Here is a 14,076-nt window from a genome sequence, read left to right as displayed (position 1 = left end):
AATGCATATATATACAGACCTTTACTGCTCACAAAGCTCACAGCCTTTCAAATCTGTGAGTGTCCTTTCTTATGCCATTGTGTGCTGGGGAGGCATCATTAAGAAGAGGGACGTTGGGCGACTGGAAAGGCTGGTAAGGAAAGCTGGCTCTGTAGTTTGAATGGAGCTGGAGTGCATAATATCAACAGCAGAGAAAAGGACACTGAACAGGATGCTGGCAATCCTGGACAATGGCCGCCACCCACTATATAACACACTTAACAGACAGAAGAGCATCTTCAGCAGCAGACTCCTGTCTCTGACATGCTCAACAGACAGGTTAAGAAGGTCCTTTGTTCCATGGGCCATTCAGTTATACAATATCACACAAAACGGGAGGGGAGAATTGGACTTTTCAGCATGAGTCTCTTTCTGCTCCTTCCACCACATCACCTTTGTCTACCATCCTCTATCCAATATCTGTCTGACTGTCCTAACAGGCTATATTAGCCCTCTACACAATCTGGACTGTAATCCTCACTTTTACCCCTGTTGAGTTTACTTTTTACTGTTTACTTTGTACTTTTGCACTACCACCATTGCACACAATCTACCAGAGCACCTTATCATGGTCAGTATATCACAGGGCCAGTCCCTACTAGGCCTTTGTAATCACTTCACATGCTCCTTACTTCTTACTTTTTCCTTATATATCTGCACTCTCTGCTCAGCCTGCTCTGTTCAGCCTGGCCTCAGTCCAACACCACTCCTCCTGCAGCTGTGAGAAGAACCACGGAGTCCCTCCCTCTCTCTGTCACGCAGTTTCAGAGAAAACGAAACTTAACGCCGTCTATTTCAGAGAAACTAGTCTGTCTGTGTCAGTGTGAGCAGTGAAATGGCTGAAGGTGGAGGTTTACTGGATCAGGACCAGTTCAGCTGTTCGATCTGTCTGGACCTACTGAAGGATCCGGTCACTACTCCCTGTGGACACAGTTACTGTATGGGCTGTATTAATGGCTGCTGGGATCAGGATGATCATACTGGTGTCTACAGCTGTCCCCAGTGCAGAGAGACCATCACCCCAAGGCCAGTTCTGAACAAAAACACCATGCTGGCTGAAGTGGTGGAGAAACTGAAGAAGACAGGACTCCAAGCTGCTCCTCCTGCTCACTGCAACGCTGGACCTGGAGACGTGGCGTGTGATGTCTGCACTGGGAGAAAGCACAAAGCTGTCAAGTCCTGTCTGGTGTGTCTGGCCTCTTACTGTGAAACTCACCTCAAACTTCATGATGAACTGAACCCAGGTAAGAGACACAAGCTGACCGATGCCTCTGGAAACCTGCAGAAGAAGATCTGCTCTCATCATGACGAACCGCTGAAGATTTACTGTCGTACCGATCAGCAGTGTATCTGTTATCTGTGTACAATGGATGAACACAGAGGCCATGATACAGTCTCAGCTGCACCAGAAAGGACTGAGAAACAGGTAAGGACTGAAACTCTTACAAATAAAACTTTATCAGTCATTGCAGATGTCATCTTGATTTTTAGCTATAATATGTGTTCATTTATTTGATTTCTTCAGCAAGTACATTTTGTTTTTAAATGTTTTATACATTTTAAAAAGGTCTCAGGAGCACAATGATTTCCTGGTCTGAAGTCCACAGTGATGGAGCAGTAAGAGCAGGAAGTGAACCCAAGTCAGCTCTGTGTGACAGCTCTGTTCACCCCCCTCACCCCCCTATTCACTGAATGAGAATCAACACGGCTGGAGGAGCTAGCTCACTCACACAGTTTAGAAGCTTTAGCTATGAGGCCAGTACACTTCCACACACTGACCTGCTGTACCTCACGCAATACAAAAAATGAGGCCTCAAAAGTGCATTTTTTCCACTAGCCGTGTGTACTTGAAGACCTCCAGGGAACTTAAGTATTGTTTCTGTGTTTTTTGCGTGTGAGCAGTAGGTTATAAGGAAACCTTGTTCGTCTATCAGCAGTTGTAAATTTTTTGTCAAATTACTGCGTTAGTTAGACCAGGTGTGTTGCATTTTCTGTCATTAGTTAGCAAATCTTGTGTGTTTTTCACCAGCCGCCGGCAGTTTCGCTCGGTTCTGTTATTCTGATTAGGTGATCAGAATCCGTTAGATACTTTGGACGTTGCAATTGTTAGGATAATTTTTAGATCGCTAGTTTGCATTAGTAATTAGCAGTTTATATAGGCGGCCTCCCATTTTGGAATGGTATGGTGTGTCAGCACCCCATTACGGTCTGCTCTCTCCCCTTCGGAATGCACTTCCAGCGACGTGGCCCTCCACGGCGACGGAACCCCACCAACCTCTGCTACCCGTCACTGACCCCCTGTGACAACTTCACAGTAGCAGGGGGGCTATGGAACTGCCAGTCTGCCACACGGAAGGCTGACTTCATTACGGGTTATGCCTCCCTCCTGTCCCTACAGTTCCTTGCCCTCACTGAGACCTGGATTACACCAGAGAACACTGCCACCCCCGCTGCCCTCTCATCCTCCTTCTCCTTCTCATACACCCCCCGGCCCTCTGGCCATGGAGGTGGCACTGGCTTGCTGATCTCCCCTTCGTGAAAATTCTCTGCGTTTTCCATCACTGACCTATCCCTATCCACATTTGAATGCCACGCTGTCTCAATTACTCACCCTGTTAAACTTTATATTTTCGTTGTTTATCGTCCTCCAGGTGCCCTGGGAAGTTTCCTTGATGAGCTTGACACTCTACTCAGCTCATTCCCTGAGGATGGCACCCCACTTATCCTCCTGGGAGATTTCAACATCCACCTGGAAGCCTCCCAGTCTGCTGCCTTCTTACCACTACTTCACTCCTTTGACCTCTCTCTGCAGCACTCTCCCCCAACTCACAAGGCTGGAAACCTTCTTGACCTGATCTTTCTGAGGAACTGCTCCTCTTCTAACCCCACTGTTACCCCTTTACACAAGTCCAATCACCACTTAATTTCCTTCTCCATCCCCCTAACTGCTCTACCTCCCTCCCCTTCTCTCACCCCCACTGTTTCTGTCCGATGTAACCTCCGCTCTCTATCACCCTCCTCCCTTACCCCCAGAGTCACCGCTTCCCTCCCTCCTCTTGAAACCTTCTCCAAACTACCCACTGATTCCGCATCTTCCGTGCTGCTTTCCTCTCTCTCCACAGCCCTTGACTCTCTCTGTCCTCTTGTCGCCCGGCCTGCTCGATCCTCCCCTCCCAGCCCATGGGTTTCTGACCTTCTACGTTCCTCCAGGCCAAGCCTACGTCTAGCTGAGAGGAAGTGGAGGAAATCAAAAGACCCGTCGGACCTGTCTTCCTACCAGTCTCTCCTGGCGGAATTCTCCTCCGCTATCACCACTGCCAAAAGAAATTACTACCAAACAAAAATCCAGAACTCCACTTCTAACCCTCGTCAACTGTTCTCCATTTTCTCCTCTCTCCTCAGCACACCTCCCCCACCATCTCAGTCCTCGCTCACTGCTGATGACTTTGCGGTATTTTTTGACGAGAAGGTTGCAGATATCCGCAGCACCTTCGCGACCACCACCACCTCTATGCCTGTCTCCATTTCTGTGTCTGTCCCCTGTTTCTCCTCTTTCTGTCCCCTTACAGATGCTGATGTGTCTCACCTCCTGCTCTCCCACCGCCCTACTACTTGTGCCCTGGACCCCATCCCCTCAAACCTCTTTCAGGCAATCACGCCTGACATCCTCCCGTTTGTCACCTCCCTTGTTAACTCCTCTCTGTCCTCTGGCTGCTTTCCCTCATCATTCAAGAGGGCCTACATCACCCCGCTCCTAAAGAAACCCACTCTTGTCTCCTCCTGCATTCAAAACTACCGTCCGGTATCTCTCCTTCCTTTTCTATCCAAATCCATTGAACGAGCCGCCTCCAACCAACTCTCTTCCTTCTTCTCTCAGAATAACCTGCTGGACCCCCACCAGTCCAGCTTCAGACCTGGCCACTCGACGGAGGCCGCACTCCTCTCTGTCAACGAGTCCCTTCAGGCTGCGCGAGCAACCTCTCTCTCCTCTGTCCTGATCCTTCTTGACCTCTCTGCGGCGTTCGACACGGTCAACCACTCCATCCTCTTCGCCTCCCTGGCATCTACAGGGATCTGTGGCCGGGCGTGCAGGTTCTTCCTGTACAACATCCGGAGAATCCAACCCTTTCTCACCACCTACTCCACTCAGTTCCTTGTTCAAGCAATGGACCTGTCCCGCCTGGACTATTGCAATTCTCTGCTGGCTGGCCTTCCAGCATCTGCCATCAGACCCCTACAACTCATCCAGAATGCTGCAGCCCGTCTGGCATTCAATATTCCCAGACATTCACATGTCACCCCCCTGCTCAGCAACCTCCACTGGCTGCCTGTTATGGCTCGCATCAAATTTAAAACTTTGGTGCTCGCATACCAGGCAGTTAAAGGATCAGCCCCTGTGTACATTCAATCCCTTATCAAGACCTATACACCAACAAGACCCCTCCGTTCTGCCACTTCGTGCCGTCTGGCGCCTCCCCCTCGCCACACCTGCACTTCACGCTCACGACTGCTGTCTGTCCTGGTCCCACAGTGGTGGAATGACCTCCCGGTGAATGTCAGAACGGCAGAGTCTCTGACTTCCTTCAAGCGCAGACTGAAGACCCATCTCTTCAGGCTACACCTTTCCCTCCCCAACTCACAATCACTGTGATTAGCCTTAGACCGTAATGGCACTTATGTATAGATATCGTTACTTGTATAGGTATTGTTGTTTTTATTGGCTGTTGTTGTATTCTTGCTGCCAAGTGTGGTATGCTAGTTTGAAAGTTGATTGTACTCTTCAAGGGTTCTGAATTTCTGTATGTTTACACTAGGACTCGGAACTGTACTGTCCTCTCAGGTCTACTTTTGGACTTGTTCTTGTGATTGATTTGCACTTTGTTGTACGTCGCTCTGGATAAGAGCGTCTGCTAAATGCCACGTAATGTAATGTAACAATAAGGTTCCATGAATTTGCATTTACTTGTGGGGTTGTTAAAAAATGAATTAATGAGGTACAAATACATTATTTAAGCATGAAATAATATATATCTAGTTATCATTAGTTATAATTAATATGTCATTTGTTAATACATATCAAACTAATGTATTTGTTACATGGATATTTCCACATTAGCAAGCCATAGGATAAATGTATAATTAGTAAACCAATACTAAATATATTAACTGGTTTTTTTTTTTCATTTCAATATTAATTGGCATGAACTTGATAGGAGTTGATAACATTAATTAATGATGTACAAATACCTAAAGAAAGCTGTATAGATTAAATACTCAGTAGTAATTGAGTGAACTACATTAGTTAATGCTAATTCACGTAACATTATTGAAAAGTGTTATCACAGTGTTATTTAATTTTGAATATGAGAATATAGTTCAACATTGTTATATGATATAATACAATTGAACTATTAAAATATACCTGAGGGGAAATGATCAATCTGTCCACAGAAGCAGCTGGGGGCGACACAGAGTAAATTCCAGCAGAGAATCCAGGAGAGAGAGAAGGAGCTGCAGGATCTGAGACAGGCTGTGCAGTCACTCAAGGTGGGTACTGACCAGAGGAGAAGACAACAGCTGGCTGCTGGAAGAGCCATTTCAGGGCTCAGTCAAGGCTCAGTCAGCCAGTGAGGAGCCCAGTGTTGGGCCACTTTCCAGCCCTGTGGGGCTCAATCCCACTGAGCCACACTGTGGGGAACAGGCTGTCTGGGGTCCCAGTAAGAGCTGAGTGAAAGGCCTAGTTAAAATGTACAGCCCTCCTCTCTCTGTGTCTCCTATCAGAGCTCTGCACAGGTAGTAGTGGTGGACAGTGAGAGGATCTTAACTGAGATGATCCGCTCCATTGAGAAAAGGTGCTCTGAGGTGAAAGAGCTGATCAGAGATCAGGAGAAGGCTGAAGTGAGTTGGGCTGAAGGACTCCTGGAGCGACTGGAGCAGGAGATTGCTGAGCTGAGGAGGAGAGACTCTGAGCTGGAGCAGCTTTCACGCACAGAGGATCACATCCATTTCCTCCAGGTAACATCACTGGCTCTCTGACAGTCTGCACTATGTACACTGTACACACATGATGAGGTGTGTTCCTCATTTACAAAGATCTGCTCCTGGCATCTGCACAGGAATCTGTACTGAGGCTGTTCTCTGTTTGTCTGTCTGTCTGGCTGCAGAGCTGTCAATCTCTCTGTGCCCCTCCTGGACCTGGAGACTTACCCAGCATCACTGTCAGTCCACACGTCTCTTTTGAGCCTGTGAGGAAATCTGTCTCTGAACTGAAAGAGCGAATGGAGGATGTTTTCATGGCGGAGTTGGTCAAAGTTTCTGGAAAAGGTTGGTGGACAAACCCTGCTGCAGAATGTGTGTTTAGGCACTGCACACAACACACTGGTGAGATTCACTTTTACATCATGAAAGGCACTTTCACAGGTTATATATTATTAATGAGAGAGGTGAGTGACATTTCAGTCTGTCTCACAGGTTATATATCACAGTGTGGAGTAACACTTGAAGCTCCAAATGAGCCACAATATGTGTAGGGATGAGACATTGAAAGCACCCAGTGTGTTATGAGGTGGTCCTTCTGGCCAGAATATAACTAGTAGGTATCCATACATATTTAGACATCTTTTGCCTCTGTAGTCCAGGACATTAGATTTGAAACAAAACAATGAATATGAGTTCACAGTGCAGACTGTCTAATTTAATTTGATGGTATTGACATCTTAATGGGTGATCCAGGAATTACAGCTCTCAACAGTAACGCACACCTCAGGTAAAAATCAGGCTAAAGATGATTGTTTTCATTCTGGCATACAGAAATCACCCTTTTCAGCGATGTCCCTCATCAGTGAACTCTTCACACACACAGGCCTTCACCAAAGCATTCCTGCAAAACATCTTGTGACACTTTCATTGCTACGCAGCACTTGTGGAAACACACACATACACACACACACACACACACACACACACACATACACACACATACACACACATACATTGATTGATTGACAGTGTAGGTTCTTGGACCATAAGTGGCCTTTAATGCATCATAAAAGTTATGCATGTCATACCTGTCTGCATAGGATTGTATTTGCTCTGCCTTGTGTACCCACCACTGGTTTCTAATGTGCATCAGGGCTGCACCTCTCTCCTTTGGTCTTGCCATTTGGTTTTAAGGGCTTCAGAAGATGGGTTTTTGAGCGAGGCTTTATGGGCTTTATGCATGCTGTTGAGGAGAGTGGAGATGTGTGTGAAGTTTTCATCAAACCAGTCCTGGTGATTCTTCCTGTTGTAGCCGATAGATTGGGCTGCTGTTTCATAAAGTGAAACACTCAGGGACCACTGGTCATCGGTGTCCCCTCCATGCCCAGGAGAGACTCAGTGTTCTCCAGCTGGTTAGCTAGGGAACAGCGGAAGCTGTTGCATGCCTCTGTTTCCTGCAGCCGGGCACAGTGCAGCCTTTTCCTGGTGGACTTTCTGAGGCGTACTGCTGGGCAGATCCTCATTTTGAGCGTGGCCATGATCATCCGATGGTCCAGCACTCCGCCCCTCTCATGGCTTGTGTGATGTGGACATCCCTCAGATCCGAGTGCCTGACGATGATGTAATCGAGAAGGTGCCAGTGCTTGAACCGGGGGTGCATCCAGGAGGTTTTGTCTTTATTTTTCATCTGGAATATGGTGTTGGTAATGGTGACATTGTGTTCAGCAAAGAGACTTAGGAGTCTTAACCCGTTTGCATTGGTGTGGCCGATGCCATGTTGTCCAATCACGCCTTTCCAAATGTCACTATTCTTCCCCACTCTTGCATTGAAATCACCCAACAGCAAGATTTTGTCATTTTTGGGGACTTTTTGGAGGGCCTCATCCAGCATCTCGTAGAAGCGGTCTTTCACATCCTCTTCTGATGAAAGGGTGGGTGCATAAGCACTGAAGAGGGTGGCATATTGCTTTCTGACGAGGGGGATGCGGAGTGACATAAGCCTTTCACTTACGCCAGTCGGTGTCTACGTGAGATTTGGCAGGAGGCAGTTCTTGATGGCCCGGCCCACACCATGCAGGTGTTGTCCTCCTGTGGGGTAACCTTTCCAGAAGAAGGTGTAGCCCTCTCCCTCTTCCTTGAGTGATCCTTCACCCAGGAGTCTGGTCTTGCTTAAAGCAGCAATGTCGATGTTGTAGCACTTCAGCTCTGCCTTCTTCTTCTTCTTCCTTTCTTGCGATCAGTGCAGTCCTTCGACCGGGCCTGTCGGTGTTGCAGTTGAGTCCAAGAGGGTCCTGACATTCCATGTTGCAAGTCGTAGGAATATATTTAGCTTTTTTGTTTTGGACCGCTAAACGGAATATCCTGATGGGCGCAGTATCCCATGCAGGAGAGTCTGAGTGGGCAATGTTTAGGTCACCTTTTCTAGACCTTTCCCCAACTGGGGTGAGCAGTGTGGTCCTTAATAGGGCTGCTCAGACACACGGGGGTCTGCCGGGAGCAGCTGCCACTCAAAACCCCAGCTGCTGACGACCAAATAGCCCTGTGCCGCTACTGTGCAGGGACATAGCTAGGAGCTTCCGGATCATTCAGTCCTGCCCCCGTCACCAGGCACCCCATCGCCAGTAGATTTGATAGGTTTGCAGGGGTCTGGATGGAACTCACTAAACCAGTAGCAGATACCTGCGCGCTGAGATTATTTAAAGTGAAGAAGGGGATGCGCTTGCTCCAACGGTACTTCTTCGCTGTGGGGAGTTGTACTCCGATGGCAACGAAATGATCCAGGACGACCGGTAACTCCTCACAGCTGCAGGAGGCTGCCGGAGCTCCAGTCTGTCGGAGGACCGCCTGTGGTGCGCCTGCCAGCACCAGCTTTTCTCTCAGGGTGTGCTCCCCTAGCCTTTGTCTTTCTGGACTTACCCACAAGGCAGCGGGACAGTGGTTGGTGGACGCCAGGGCATGTCCACAACTGTGGGCCTGCACGTCACACCTCTGGGGACCACTGCAGCTCCCAGATCCCCAGCCTGGGGCCGCGAGGCACCCAGTGACCGTGTGTGGTCACGAGGAGGCCTGGTAGGAGTCTTGGTGAAGGAGAGGCGGTGTACTGGCAAGGGAAGGCTTACACACTCGGCTGCTTTCCTGTTCACCACAGGGGCTAGCCAGCGGCAGCAAGCTGTAAGCAAGAGGGTTGAAGCAGGTGGGAAGTAGACATGCACCTTCCCTCTAACTACTGCACAACTGCACTAGACGCATCACAACACCCTGCTCACACACACACACACATACACACGCATACACACACTCACACACACACACACACACACACACACACACACACAAACACACATGCACACACACGCATACACACACTCACACACACATACACACATGTACACACACAAACACACACACCATGTACACACACACAAACACACACATACACACACAAACACGCACACATACACACACACAAATGCACACACAAACACACACACACTCACGCACATACACACACACATACACACACACACAAACACACATGTACACACACACAAACACACACATATACACACACACACACACACACACACACACTCAGATAAGCATTGGATGGCAGGTTTTTGATCATCTAAACTCTGTGGATCTTTCTGTTTAATGCATACAGCAGCAGATCAAAGACTCCTGTTGCTCTGAATTTAACCTGGACATGTATGATGTATAATTTCCTTTGAAAGGCTGCCTACATACCAGCTTGTGACAATAATATGACTGATGCTTCATCAAGTTTAATGTTTGTGTGTTTTCTTGTTTGGTGACACGGTGGTGCAGTGGGCAGCACTGTGGTCTCACAGAGAGAGGGTCCAGGGTCTGGATGCTGGGGCGTTTTCCTGTGCAGTTTGCTGGTTCTCCTCCTGTCCATGTGGATTTTCTCAGGTTAGGCTGATGGGGGGAGGGGGTGCATTAATGCTGTGCTGGCTATGAGAAGCATGCATGCTCAGTTCTACCACAAATACTGCAGAATTAAAGAGATTTAATCACAAAATGTGTTATACAACAGAAAAGTTTTGTCAATGACTCAATGACTTTAAATTACCAAACCATCTCCAGTCCACCCATTTTTGGACCAGCTGTTTCTGATTGGTCAGGTGTCAATCACTTCCTTAGCATATCAGGGTGTCCGTTATTGGCGTTTGTCACCATGGGGACCAGAGTTGTACCAATTACAGACAAGGAAGCCTTTACGAGCTTTAGGGTTATGATAGATATGTATATGTTATGTCTTTACATTACATTATTGCCATTTGGCAGATGCTTTTATCCAGAGTGACGCACAATTCATTAGACTAAGCAGGAGACAATCCTCCCCTGGAGCAATGCAGGGTTAAGGGCCTTGCTCAAGGGCCCAACGGCTGTGCGGTTGTGGCTACACCGGGATTAGAACCACCGACCTTGCGTGTCCCAGTCATTTACCTTAACCACTATGCTACAAGCCACCATACAATGTCTTTCTTGTGATCTCTCCCTACAGTAGAAGAGCATATTCTGGAGCCCAAGACCAGAGGGGACTTCTTACAATGTGAGTCTGTTATTAAACCTAAATTAGGGGGGGCGAGGGGTGGGGGTTAGGGTGGAGATTCAGTTCAGACTTTTGAAACACTTCAAGTGTTTATAAAACTTAAAGGGAAAAAGACTTAAAATTACTCATGAAATACATTGTGTACTGCTTTTGCTTTAAAAAACACAAAGGAATTTTCTGAATGTTTTGAATAGTATGAGTGTATGTGTAGTTGTGTGTATGTATGTGAGTGTGTGTGTGTATGTGTGTGTGTATGGGTGTGTGTGAGTGTGTGTATGTGTGTGTGTGAGTGTGTGTGAGTGAGTGTGTGTGTGAGTGTGTATGTATGTGTGTGTGTATGTGTGACTATGTGTATGTATGTCTGGGTCGTCCTCTCCCGGGAGATTATTATTATTATTTTACATTTCAACTGCTAAATCCACTATTTTCAGTCTATTTAAATCTGTAACTTACATCAACCGAATATTCAGTAAGAAACATTGAAATTACTGCGGGTAGTCAAGGCACATGGTAGCTGGTGACTGTTATCACTACTTTTAGCATGGACAGCCCCAGCAGAAATCAAACCCTAAACATTGAAGGCATTTGCGCCTGTTTTACCCATAAAGCTGCAGGATTGCTACAGCCAGAAAGGCTCCTTTAAATGGTACTTCACTGCCTTTCCACTGCATACTCTGACAATATTACACAAGCCGTATCGGCGCCAAATCTGTATTAATTATTGTTATTAATTTGCCAACTTAGTTCCTTAGCATGAGAGTAATGATGGAGCTGCTGAATTTACAGCAGGAAGACAGGCTGAAACAGGATGAACTTGATTTAGTTCATTAAATAGGTAGAGATACAGTGCCCATGCTCAGCCCCAGAATTACTTTTTAAAGAGATAAAAATATTTATTTAAGGAGTGAAACGTGAAATTAAATGTTTCTTAAATATGTCAGTTTATTATGATCACTGAGCTCTCCTCTCATTCTGCTCCATCAGATTCCTGTGGGCTCACACTGGACCCCAACACAGCGTATGAATACCTCCGTCTGTCTGAGGGGAACAGAGAGGTGACCCGTGTGAGAGAGATCCAGCCATATCCTGATCATCCAGAGAGATTTGACTGCAGGTCCCAGGTGCTGTGCAGAGAGGGTCTGTCTGGGCGCTGTTACTGGGAGGCTGAGTGGAGTGGAGATGTGGTTCATATAGCAGTGACAGATAAAGACATCAGGAGGAAAGGGAAGGGTGTGGACGCTGCTCTGGGACGTAATGACAAGTCCTGGAGTTTGTTCTGCTCTCCCTCCGGTTACTCTTTCTGGCACAATAATGAGCACACTGAAATCGCTGTTCCCTCCTCCTCCAGACTAGGAGTGTACCTGGATCACAGGGCAGGAACTCTGTCCTTCTACAGCGTCTCTGACACAATGATCCTCCTGCACAGAGTCCAGACCACATTCACTCAGCCCCTCTATCCTGCGTTTGGGGTGCTTTATGGATCCTCTATAAAACTGTATGATCTGTGATGAGGCAGAAAGTGAAGGGAAGATCAGCTGTAATCAAAGAGAGGGAAAAACACTGAAATGAGACAGAAAATGAATTAAATGCAGCTCAATCTTCAACTTCAAATGATTAAATGAATGAAATAATGAGCTGAACTGAACTGAAACTGAGGAAACATCATTTTGGTCACACTGAAGCAGATCCAGTCACTCTAAAGCATGGGCTCCATTATTACAGTGAGCTCCATGTTTGGATCAAAGACATTTTCTTCTTGATTTGGCTCTTTACTCCACAATCATAATTCTGTAGTCAAACAATTCACATGCAGATTCTCATCTTTTATTAAAGGGTATTTCAGACATTTTGGTTTCCCTATGCCACTCATCCAATGTGGGATTAGAGTGTTTGTGGTGATGGCATTTATATGAAGCAGCTGCTGTAAAGTCAGTAAGACTCTGGGTTTCATGGCTGTTGTTGTTGTGTGTTGTACTGGGCAGTGTTGGGTACTATATGCTGTGATTGTTTAGGATGAAATAAACAAAGGAATGGTTGCAGATACAGGAGGTGCAGATAGAGGTGTAGGGTGGAGCAGGATGTTTTAATGTTTTTAATAGTTTTTTGTGAGATTGATTTTGCTTGTTCATTCATTTTCATTAAAGATGTGGGGGGAAGTGGAGAGATTGTAACAGCTGTTTCTCTGTTCATTCAGACTCATTCCTGTTAGACTTGTGTTTTCACAAAGCAGACATTACAGGACATTAAAAGCACAAAAAAAGCTGGATGAAAATATGGAAACATTAGCTTTTATTACTGTATCTTATCGTCATAGTTACGGTTACAAAATGTGCTATGTCTTCCAATGCTTTACAATGTTTTGCACAAACTGTGTCCAACATTTAGTGGATGCCAGCATTTTCATAGCTAACTGTAGAACATCTATTAAACCTACGTAAAAAGAATTGAAATGAAATGAAAAAAAAAAATCAAGTCAGTCGACTTGGCAAAGGCGAATATGTAAAGAAAACACAAGCGCCACCTTGTGTTCCACCAAGGCAGGGCATCACAGAACAAGAACACAAACACAGGCTTTTACCCTGAGAACCAGGACCTGCAAAACAGAAGTTGATTGTGTGCGTGCGTGTGCGTGTGCGTGTGCGTGTGCGTGTGCGTGTGCGTGCGAGCGTGCGAGCGTGTGCGCGCGTGTGTGTGTGTGAGAGTCTCTGTGTTTTCTAGTCTCATATCAACAGCACTGAAAAGCTAATTAACATCACTTTCATGTCACCTGTGAAGTAACCATAGTTACAGGTAAGAGGCAGGTGGGACAGACAGGTTACCACCCCCACTCCCAAACACCAGGGACCCGGCCCACCCAAAGATTCCTCTCCCAACCTACCCCCAAAACAGTGCTCACACACACACACACACACACGCCCACACACTGTCAGGGGTACACACACACACACACACACACACACACCCAGACCCCCCCCCCCCCCAAAACAGTGCACACACACACACACACACCCATACACACACCTGCATGTCAGGGGTACACACACACACACACACACACACCTGCATGTCAGGGGTACACACACACACACACACACCCATACACACACCTGCATGTCAGGGGTACACACACCTACACACTCACACACACACCTACATGTCAGGGGTACACACACACCTACATGTCAGGGGTACACACACAGAAAGAAAGGCCCAAACCAGTGCAACCAGCTGGGTCATCAGACAGCATGAGTGATGGGCTTTACCCAGCATGCTGTTCAGCACTTAGTGTCCAGGCAACGAAGCAGCAATGAGTCAACCACTTAATGACATAATAATAATAATAATAATAATAATAATAATTTGTATAATTATATTATTATTATTATTATTATTATGATTATTATTATTATTATTATAACTCAAGGACTGCTAGTGCAAACCTCTCAACTAATGTCAAGCCCAGATCAGTAGCCAATCAACAGCTC

At 46.6% G+C, this 14,076-nt stretch overlaps 1 protein-coding gene across 2 annotated transcripts; it reads left to right on the top strand.

Moving 5' to 3' along the window:
• Positions 1 to 806: 806 nt before the first annotated feature.
• On the top strand, positions 807 to 12,762 carry LOC133120010 (tripartite motif-containing protein 16-like). 2 transcript variants are annotated; one of them, XM_061230133.1, is made up of 7 exons: positions 807 to 1,465; positions 5,491 to 5,586; positions 5,821 to 6,054; positions 6,204 to 6,363; positions 9,844 to 9,948; positions 10,547 to 10,591; positions 11,576 to 12,762. In XM_061230133.1, exons 1-7 carry the CDS (start codon positions 875 to 877, stop codon positions 12,097 to 12,099), a joined length of 1,755 nt encoding a protein of 584 aa, XP_061086117.1. In that variant the 5' UTR covers positions 807 to 874; the 3' UTR covers positions 12,100 to 12,762. The 2 variants fall into 2 exon arrangements, with proteins under 2 accessions (XP_061086117.1, XP_061086116.1); XM_061230132.1 differs by having other exon boundaries at positions 10,544 to 10,591.
• Positions 12,763 to 14,076: the final 1,314 nt, after the last annotated feature.

The sequence above is a fragment of the Conger conger genome, unplaced genomic scaffold, assembly GCF_963514075.1.
Source record: "Conger conger unplaced genomic scaffold, fConCon1.1 SCAFFOLD_96, whole genome shotgun sequence".
NCBI classification, from domain to species: Eukaryota; Metazoa; Chordata; class Actinopteri; order Anguilliformes; family Congridae; genus Conger; species Conger conger.
This window is presented reverse-complemented; position numbering and strand designations above follow the sequence as displayed.